This window comes from Miscanthus floridulus, chromosome 1 (assembly GCF_019320115.1).
Source record: "Miscanthus floridulus cultivar M001 chromosome 1, ASM1932011v1, whole genome shotgun sequence".
Lineage (NCBI taxonomy): Eukaryota > Viridiplantae > Streptophyta > Magnoliopsida > Poales > Poaceae > Miscanthus > Miscanthus floridulus.
In genome coordinates, this window is record NC_089580.1 from 188,416,503 (window position 1) to 188,427,067 (window position 10,565).

The 10,565-nt window shown below is 45.7% G+C and overlaps 2 protein-coding genes across 2 annotated transcripts; both read right to left on the bottom strand.

Moving 5' to 3' along the window:
* Window positions 1–289: 289 nt before the first annotated feature.
* Window positions 290–1,318, bottom strand: LOC136505994 (dehydration-responsive element-binding protein 2E-like). The gene has a single exon (XM_066501121.1). The coding sequence runs from the start codon at window positions 1,316–1,318 to the stop codon at window positions 362–364; it is 957 nt and encodes a 318-aa protein (XP_066357218.1). The 3' UTR covers window positions 290–361.
* Window positions 1,319–3,013: 1,695 nt separating this feature from the next.
* On the bottom strand, window positions 3,014–8,010 carry LOC136506002 (uncharacterized). The gene is made up of 14 exons (XM_066501131.1): window positions 7,349–8,010; window positions 7,173–7,266; window positions 6,215–6,401; window positions 5,873–6,131; window positions 5,537–5,749; window positions 5,367–5,453; window positions 5,112–5,246; window positions 4,926–5,039; window positions 4,578–4,825; window positions 4,417–4,497; window positions 4,110–4,341; window positions 3,915–4,013; window positions 3,643–3,831; window positions 3,014–3,395 (listed from the first exon to the last, which is right to left on the bottom strand). Exons 1-14 carry the CDS (start codon window positions 7,664–7,666, stop codon window positions 3,300–3,302), a joined length of 2,352 nt encoding a protein of 783 aa, XP_066357228.1. The 5' UTR covers window positions 7,667–8,010; the 3' UTR covers window positions 3,014–3,299.
* Between the last annotated feature and the right edge of the window lie 2,555 nt (window positions 8,011–10,565).

Genomic DNA, 10,565 nt, shown 5'->3' on the forward strand with positions numbered 1-10,565 from the left:
ATACCTGATCAAAATCTGCGCATTCTTGTCTACCGCATGCTTGTTTCTCGACTCCAGTTAGCCTTGTCAACGCACTGATGAAGCTACCAAAAAATTGTTCGGATACTGAGAGTGAAGTAGCAGGCTACATAGATAAGGGAAGATGCATGTTTTTTTTTGGTGTGTGTTAAAAAGAACTAAAGAATAGTATGCTCAATTGTCAATTGGTCACAGATGCATTATGCCAAACTCATTACCACCATCAGATTATCAGAATCGATTACATTGAACTTGGGAGCAGCTTGTGCGCTAGTGAAAGGTGCCACGTGCAGCATGCAGATGGGCGGGATATTCAACATTGCATGGACTCGAATTACACACACTAGACGTCCCAGACAGGGATGGGCAGGCAGGTTCCGAACTGGTCGACCTCATGCAGATCGTCCATCTGAAACCCTCCGTTGACGCCGACGGCGCCGCCGTGGGCTCCCGCGATGTCGTTGAGGTCCGCTGCCAGCGCGTCCCAGTCGAACTTGCCGTTGCCGCCGAAGCAGCCAGCGTCGGCGGCGTCACCGTGAAAGCTGGCTTTAGCAGTGGCCGTGATGCCGTCGTCGTCGGTCTTGAGCACGCCGATCTGCTGCAAGAACTCCCTGAGGTCAAGCTGGGGCTTGTCCGCGCCGGGCGGGCCGCAGGCGCCGCCCTCGCACGGCTCGGCGTCGTCGACCGTCGTCATGGAGGCCGTGGCCACCGCCTGCTCCAGGGCGTGGAAGCAGGACATGGGCGGCGGCAGAGCCGCAGCCGCGTGGGTGGTGACGGTGGAGCAGGGAGACGTGGAGGCCGCCCCCGGGAGATGATCTGACGGGGCGAGCTGGTGGGCAGGCGCCGGCAGCGGCGGCTTGGCGGGCGAGCCGTTATTCTTGAACTCCTGCAGCCTCTGGTGGATGACATGCACGTTGTGCTGCGCGTTGAGGTTGAGCAGCCCGTAGGCCGGGACGGCGGCTGCCGCGGCGCCCCTGGCGGAGGCTGGGAGCCACCTGAGCCTCTGGTGCGCGGCGGAGGCGGCGGCGGAGACGGAGGCGCGGAGGTGCGGCAGGTTGAGGAAGGCGTCGGGCCCGTAGAGCCTGCGCGCGGCCTCGTCGTAGGCGAGCGCGGCCTCCTCGGCGGTGGCGAAGGAGCCGAGCCAGAGGCGGGTGCGCTTGTTGGGCTCGCGGATCTCAGCCACCCACTTGCCCCACGTCCGCTGGCGCACGCCGCGGTACTCGCACGCCGCGTTCTGCGGGCCGCCCTTCCCCCGCGTCGGGCCCTTCTTCCACGCGCGCTTCCGGCCGTAGCTCTCCATGGGAATTGGGATCAGGTGGAGCGTGGGGGGAGTCGGAGGGAGGGAGGGTTTATTTTGAACTCCAATGCAAGCAGAAGCTAGGAGCTTTGAAATGGCCTCTGGAGGAGTGAGGAGTGCAGTGAAGTGGGTGAGGAGAGTGTGACGAGGCGCGGGGGTTTAGTAGAGTAGAAGTAGAGTGGCGGGGGTGATCGGCAAGGCATGGCGTGGGTTTAAATGTTGTCACGGCCGGGAATGCATGCTCGGCGTATGTACGGTGGTGTCGCGCCTTTTCCAGACCTGTGAGCGTGAGCTCCCGTCGGAGGCGCCACATGTGACCGTCAGGCATCTCTAGGAATGCATGTCCAATAAGACCGATCGAGAAACCAAAACAAAGAAAATCGTCTCCTGCTGTCCAATAGTTCTGACGAACGAAGTTCTTGTTCGGTTTATCTTTAGGCTCTGTTTATGTATCTATCTATCATCATATATATGATTTGCAATGCCCAAATTCGTCCACTTTCTAAGCATTTGAATGGAATTCATCCCCGTCTCCCTTCTCATTGTGATTTTTAATTTTCATCCTCTTAAATATCCTTTTTTTTGTTCATATACATGATAGAAGTGATTCTTCTACTTACATTACAACATACTGACTATTTTTACTTACAATAAATATATTGGATCTTTCGAAAAGATATAATAAATATATTGATAGATGAATAACATTTATCTTATTTGTTTGAATTGAGCAATTGTTTCTTTTTAGCTGCCTTTCAGTGATAGCTAACGTGCCTGTCGATAGTAAAACACATTTGATGACTCTGGTTCGGTCAACTTTCAATTACTTGGTTTACATCTTTTTCTCTAGTTTTATTTCCGTAAAATGAACAAATGTGGTGCGGCTGCAGATCGTACGTTCTAAGTGCTGGTGGATATGCACCGAGGAATCGAGAGGACGACGTACGGGCCGAACAAGCTAAGGCGAGCACGTTGATTCGTCGTCATGGTAATAAGAGCGGCATGAATGCGAGGTATAAAGATCCACCTCACAGCATTCTTGGCTCTCACGAGCGTGCTCTTCACATGCTCCTCCTCCACGTCAGATGTACAGAGCATGCGATTCTGATGAGCCCTCCTCCAGTCCTCCTGTCTGTCTTGTGCGATCGATCTGCTTGTTTGACCGGCTCTACTACCGTGCAGCCTAGGGCAAACGCGGATAAGCATGTCCATGTGTGACACCATCTGCGTGCTCCGTGCTATAAGGCCAAGATTGGTAAATGTATATCACAAGTTCACAACATATCACATTCAGCTGTTCCTCCAGAATGCAGGCCGACATCTTGTAGTTTGCTGCCATAATATAGTACTCTCTCCGTTCGAAATTATAAGTCACTTTGACTTTTCTGGTGCATACATATATCTAGATACATAGCAAAATTCAGCCTGTTCGGTTGGCTGGTTCGTATCGTTGCTGGTTCGTGAAGAAGTACTGCTGGCTGGTTTGTGTGAGAGAAAAATACTGTTCTGGCTAAAAATTTACGATCGTTTACGACAAGCCACAGCCAAACGAACAGGCTGATTGATGTTTCAAAAAAAAATCAAAGCGACTTATGATTTAGAACAGAGGGAGTACATGTTAACCATGTAGAGTGGCAACTGATTCAAAAGAACCTACATCATCTGCTCGATTATGGTTAATTTGCTCGACAAACCAAATAACACTGGACAACAAAATCTGATTCTTTCTCGGTGAAAGCCAACGTAGCTTGACATTGCGATGCATGCTATCCATGTTTTTGGTAGATGAAAACGGTGCATTTCCCTTTTCTTTTTTCAGGAAATGATCTAAATTGGGCTATCAGTCAAAAGAACATTACCCAGAATGTAAGAAATATCTAGATTCCTTCCTAAGAGTATGTCAGATCTATCCTTTTTCCTGAGAGAGGGAGCAGGAGTATGTATGCCTATTCCTTACAGTTGCAATGCTGCCTGACTAAACACTTCAGGATGTTCTTGAGCAGATGTTCGGCAGCCGGGTTTCCTTTGTTTGCAGGAGACCTTGATGCCAAGGGTCATTGTACAGTTTATAATGCAATACCTGTCACAAGCATTCTTTCTCAGCAAATATGAACACAGCAGAACGGTAGTTCTTGGGTTGAAAAGGGGTATATCAGAGACAGTGACACGTGGTCAAGCACAATTCTGGTAACACTATTTTTTTTATGACTCACCAAAGCTTTCTACTGGGATAATGCAAATATTATTTCATTTCTAGCGAACAGAAGATGCTAAGTAGTAAGTATGATAACATCCAGACCACACAATAGGCTGAGGAGCAGGTCTACCTGTATAAATGTCGCAAAGGCATCGTCATCGTCAGGTAGTTTTGAGACCTCAACAGACCAGGGTGCCTCTTCAGAGAACAGTCTTTTCTGTCTCTGCGCCTCTAACAATATAGAGTCTCGATAGAAAAACCTCTGCCACATCTGGCGGACATTTCCCAGCATAAACTCTACTTGTGTATCATTTAGTCCCTAGTGACATGGAAATGGTAAGCATTCTGCAGGCGGTATGTCCAAAAGATAAAAAAAAAAGCAGAAACAGAGTAAAAACATACTCGAAGTGTACTTATGAGGCCTGGAATGTCATCTTCTTGTATGCGCACTGCAAAACTATTGTAGTTGAGCACATTCTCATATGGCAGAAAAATTCCATCCTACAATGTAAGACAAGAGGGCAGATAGGTTCGAGTAAGACATCACACGATGGTCCCTCTCTTGATATGCAGCACAAGGAAATGATGGTGTTTCACCTGAATTATTACAGGAATGCATCCTTGAAGCATGCTGTCTTCCATACGCCCACTCCAGCCATCCCCTGGCAGGACACCACAAAAAACAGAGCTTGCTAGTTCTTCATAATATTTCTCAGTTCGTAAATAGGTAACTGTCACATCGGCTGCATGCTGTCGTCCAAGGCTTCCCTGCTTGTTTGGTATGGAACCAAATTCAGCTGCTAGCTTTTGTCGAATCCCCATGCTATACCTGCATTATACAATCAAAAAAGATTGACAAACAATTATGTAACACATTCACACTCACAAATACATAGATACATACGTGTCTTCTGGGCGGCCTCCTTCGTATGCTGAACCTAGATTACCGTTGAAATAAAAGAGTGTTGTACGGTTCTTCCTAGGCCTGCAAAAGTTGTGTTCCCTGGTCTAAGGTTCTGAGGAACATAAATAGTTGATAGGATATATAGTTAACTTTAAGAATACCTTGCCCACAGTTTTAACCATATGGCCCCTGGGTTAGGTTCCTTCCATGCCGGAAGCACTAGATCCTTTCTTGGATCAAAACATGGATGGTTGCCTCTCTTATCCAAAGGAATATCATCCCAGTTGTCTGCCCAATAAGCAGTCGTTGAATTCTTATGTTTCGTATTAGTGTTTCCCCAGTGGACAAGCATCATGCTCTTCCAGATCTCTTTTGGAGCATAGCAGGCACCTTCATCCCACGAAAAGAACTGCCTTTATGTAAGTTGAAAGGCAATCAGTCATTGCCACTATTGAATAAGAACCAAAGAATCATTATACAACTATAATTCATTCAAATATGAAACCCACCCAGATATGGTCTCTTCCTGAAGTGCGATTCCAGTAAGGATACTGCTGAGCTATGTGATCATATGCCATTCTATAGTACTCAAGTGCATTGTAGCTCCTTCGGCGCAGGTCCCTCTAAAATTAAAACTCAAATTACTGGAGGAGCACATCAAGACCATCGAAGAACATATGGATCACAATTCTTACCGGCAATAGCAGATGTGGAGCATCATCAGATCTAGTTATTAGACATGAGTCAAGCACTGGCACATAGAAATAATCAGCTTCGTCCCCATTAAGAGTGCGGTGAGGGCTAGCAAGAATGCTCTCATAGAGTGCTATCTACATAGAAAATAAAACATTGGTCAGATTTGCTTGTCCTCGTAAATAAATATCACTGTGAGCATGTAGTCATGGAGCAACAGACGTTAAGCTATCTGCTAGCAGCTAAAATTAGCAAACCTGAGCACCATACAATTGCTGGGTCCATAGAGTTCTGTTCTTGTCATCATATATTCTGTTTACACACTGGAATCTGTAATGTCGTCCCTGAGAGAGAAAAAAAATATTAATCTCAATGCTGCAGTAAAGCTTCATGAACACAAAAAGGAATATTTATGACACAGGCTTACTTCAAGAAGATGACTGTCAAACTCAGCTGGCAAATCATATACATATATGAGTGGCCTTTTTTTCTGAACAACGGCCTTAACATCGATGGTGGTACTGTTTAAAATTTTCAGATCTGGTAAATTCACTGGTGTCTGGAGCCACGGGGGCCAATCATATGCAAGCGAATATGCTGATGGGATACTGCAATCAATCCCAAAATATCCACTGTAACACTGAAGGAGATACTCAATGAGACTACATCTTATAAAAGTGGAAAAATAAAAAACAATGCACCGCATTAAATTTAACCAAAGTAATTTCATTTCATTAACTAAATCGTTTTCTCTGAAACATACTTGACAGAAACCACCACGGCAATGGCCATGTCCAGAGCACTGGTTGATGCAGCTGCATTCAACACGAGTCTCACAAAACTGCCCCCAGAGACCATCGTATTTGCAATCACATTCTTCTTTAAACTTCACTTTGGATGAATACGCATCCTCAGGGACCACATTACACCATCCTAACTTACTGCTGTTTGTTGTGAATATGTTTTCCAGGTCGGGTGTTTTCCAATCGGTAATCTTTGGATCACCAGGTTTTGCAGGTAAACTAGAAAGATGGATAAGAGAAGCTTAGTAGTAATATTAAAGTAACCCAAAAACAAATTATCAGATTATCAGAGATAGTCTTACATTGTTTTAAAACCACAAGCTTCTGCCACAGGACGATCTGGGTATTTTGTTCCAGGCCCACAAAAGCACATTGCCCTTGTTTTGTCACAGTAAGCTGCACAGGTGGAAACTATCCATAGACCTACTGGCCATTCTGGGGAACTTGGGAGGTTGCATTCCAATTTCTGAACCTCCTCACATCCTTTCCCTGTATCAGTGAAGCCATAGATTAGGAATACAGCACTACAAATTTAAATGTTATTGGAATCCAGAAAAGCAACATATATCAACATTAGCAAGGGAAAATATATATGCTACCTTTCTACAGTCCGTACACTCATGTTCTTTCATTTTTAAACGAAATTTGTTTTTTAGTAAACCAAAAACCATAGAAAGAAATATATGTCCATAAACAAGGTTATAATCACATAAGTGAACAACAACCAGTAGCTGTTTAACGCAGTAGTTCAGTTCCCGTTTCGCCTAGGTTACATACTCACAGAGATCAAATCCAACAACAGCTTTGTAGTAAAAAAAAGCATACGAGTTTTCAATACTGCAATTCTTAATCCATGAGTCCATATACAATAAACTGAATGGTCTATATTCTTTCAGACATACAAACTACACGTTCTATGTTCTTTCAGGAATGCAAAGTGATCTAAACAGAGTATGATACAGATGAAAGGAGATATACTGAGCGTACTCTGAGATGAAATTATACAAGATTTGTGAAGAAAAAAATGCTGTCTACATGGTTAGGGAGACATTTGTAGGTTGCATCGCTGTATCCAATATAAGAATCCACGATTAGTTCTTTGTGGTACCTAACTCTATTAAATGATATCATTACCTATTTTTTTGTTTAGCGCTAGTCTTAAGTTCTTAAAAGCCAGCCCTTCCAGATCGTAAGAACTATTGAATTATTAGTGCATAGACTCTTATTAACAGAAAGTGAATACTGAGAAGTAAGACCAACCAGAATATCCATGAAAGCATCTGCACTCTCCCAGATTATAGTTGCAAACACCACGACCACTGCAGTCTTTCTCGCAGCGCTTTGCACCTATAGCCTGTCGCAAAAGAGCAACCTAAATTAACCCCATAAAAAGCTAAGTCAAAGCGCACGAACCAGTGACAAGGGTGGGTGCAAACCTCAGTAACACCAACAGACGAAGAGTTAGCATGACACCCGGCAAGCCATCTACCAATCTCAGCCTTCCATGGCGCGCCACGGAATGCCACAGCACCATATGAATCAGAAGGGAAGCGCCCCCTGAGACGAGAGTCCACCACCCCGACGTCCGGGAGAACATTCTTTGGGTGGCTTATACTGCTGCGAGCACCGAAGTAATCCAAGGAGGCAGGAAGGATTGGCACCATGAACACATGGACGGCGGTGACAAGCACCACCAGGGCGCCGGCTACGCCCACAAATGCCACAGGGCATTTCGTCGAACGGATTGCGAGCATGGTCAAACTATCATCCGGGCATCAAGCAGAGATGGCCTTGCCGTGCTGCCGGCGTCGATGATGACGCCGTAGGTTGAAGGAGCCAGGCGGGGGTGGGATCAGGGCAAGCACGGCTGCACGGACGCGGTGAGGTGCGTGAGGCCTCCGGCGAAGCGGCGGCCAGCGGGAGCTGAGCAGGATCAGGCAGAGGCGGCGGCGGCTCACAGGCCTAACAAGGATCAACTATTCGATGGAGGCGCGAGGCGTCGCAATCGTTGGAAATGGTGCTCATTCAAGGTCAGAGTGGATCTTGGAGAAATGGTGTTGGGGTCCGACAAAGAACCCATGAAATAGAAGGATTCGGAGTGAGGACATCCCTCTTGTAAACAGAGAACAGTAGGATGCTCCATCATTAAATAACGGATTTTGCCTTTGATCTTTTTATAAGAGCCTGTCTTCAATGACAGGTGGGCCGGGTCCCATCTGTCATCCAATCAATCGCTAAAATAGCAAAATGAGGTTTGAGATCTAGGAGTATGTGTATGTTTGTAACCTTATTAATAAGAGTACCTCCACCAGCAGGCCTCAAATTAGGATTATATTTGAGGACTTCCTCCTTTCATGACTATTTTTTAGACTTAACTCCAACTAAGGTCCTTAAACCAGGGTTTTTATTTATTTTTCTCCTCCTTTTTCACACTACTCCCTCCATTCCAAATTATATGATATTTTGGCATTTACAGATACTTTTTTTTGCCATGCACTGATATATACTATTTTTATATATGCATTTCCTCTATTTCAAATTATAAGTTGTTCTAGTTTTTTTTATACATAACTTTTGTTATGCATCTAAATATACATTATGTCTAGATATTGTCGGTGCGGGATCCACGGGATACCCCGCAAGGACAGGAGAAGATCTAGTCTAACTAGGATTCTTCCTCTGTAATCTTAGTAGTAGTATTATTCTGTAATCCTACTAGGAACTCTCATTATAAACCGACTAGGATTCTGACCTCCTGACTATATAAAGGAGGGCAGGGTTCCTAGGGCAGAAGAGATTTGAACAACACAACACTTTACAATCAATCCAACGCGAAAGCTAACGCCGACTGGACGTAGGGCTATTACTCGATCAAAGATCGAGGGTCCAAACCAGGATAAATCGACTGTCTCTCGCGTTTACCGTCGAGTTCTATATACGCTGAAGCCCGAACATACTGCCCCGGGGGACCCCCGTGGCAGGCTATCGGTGGTCAAACATCGACAGCTACGCGTGCCAGGTAGGGGCTTTCGGCGACTTTGCATCCGAGAGCTCGATGGACCTCGACAACATGATCTTCTCGACAGGGTCAACCTTCATCTTCGGTTCATAGATCTGCGAGGCAGGTGACAATGGCAAGCTCCAAGGCTATCTCCTCGAAGATTCGGATCATCATCAAGACCTTTTCATCTCGGCGACAACGACAGATCAACTTGCTGGAAGATTCGCGCAGATCGTGATGTCCGATCTGACTCAGATTTCACGGTTTCACGTATCCGATTCAAACTCAAGTTCCGCTTCCGAGACGGAGTCTTATCCGAGTTCTTTTCTGACAAGGCTCCAAGGCACGATGTCAACCTATCAAGGATACAACTCGGAGTACACTCAAAGCACTTTAAAGAAGTCGGGTCCTCTTCCGTTCGGACTCCACAACATGGCAACATCTTATCAGACATGGCCCGAAGGATCCACCAATCCGGTGCTTAGAATGCCACTGAAAGGAGCCCAAGAAGGTCTCGTCTTAACTATAATATCTCAAGACTGCATCGTCCACTGGCCAGGTTCTGTTCCTGAGGATGGCGGCACCCAACTAGTCGACGATATGACAACAACAACTCTACCCTATCAAGGAGACTCGATCTACGACCTAGAAGCCTCTACTGAAGTTATCAACAACTCTAACAATATAAAAACCAATGCTGATGATAGGACAACTCACGCTCGAGAAGTGTTCATGATTCACCGTCCTCGATCACCATTGGTCCCCCCAGAAGCACCCGATGTCAGGTCTTCAGATGAATCTGAGTCCAACATATCACCATTTACCCAGGGGCACGATGGTGAGACCAAGAGTCAGAGGCACGCCAGAGAAAGAAAGAACAAATTGAAACAAGGGTGTCAACGCCGTGCTAAGCAGCGCAAGGAAGCTTAGATCAAATATGAGTCAAACCTAGCCTAGTACAATAGAAGAAAATCAGAGCAAGAGGTCAAAGAAGGACGAGCAGCGAATACACCCTATGATAAGATCCAAAAAGCAATAGAAGAACTCAGGGCTACTTCACATCCTAATGAAAAACAAGAACAACTCCGAGACTTCCTCCGGTCAACAGTCCTAAGGACGAACGACAAAAGGGCCCGCTCAAGGCTACCTAACAAGTCAACATCTTATGAGCAGGAAGATCAAAATTAAAGGAAGTCCGCTTTCGAGAGACTTGGCCCAAGTGGAAGTCACAATAGAGAAAGTAGAAGAAATCACAATCAAAACGACTGAGTTGAATAACCAAGAAAGGCCAGAAGCAAAGCACCTACTCGGACAGCCACACAAAACTACTCTCACTAAGACAATAGTTGGCAAGAAGAAGGCGTTGAATCAGAATACATAGAAGCCAGAACGCATGATAGATTCCCCTATTTTGCAAATAGACTTGCTTCAATATGACTGCCTCACAAGTTCAAGCAGTCCAACCACTCCAAGTATGATGGCAAGACCAAACCAAGACAGTGGCTCAGGATTTACTCGCAATCGATTGAATTGGCTGGAGGAGACGATGACATCAAGACCTTGTTCTTTCCCATGGCCCTAGAAACCATGCCCCTTCAGTGGTTTGACAAATTGAACCCAGGATCAATCAGAAATTGGGAGGACTTGCAAAG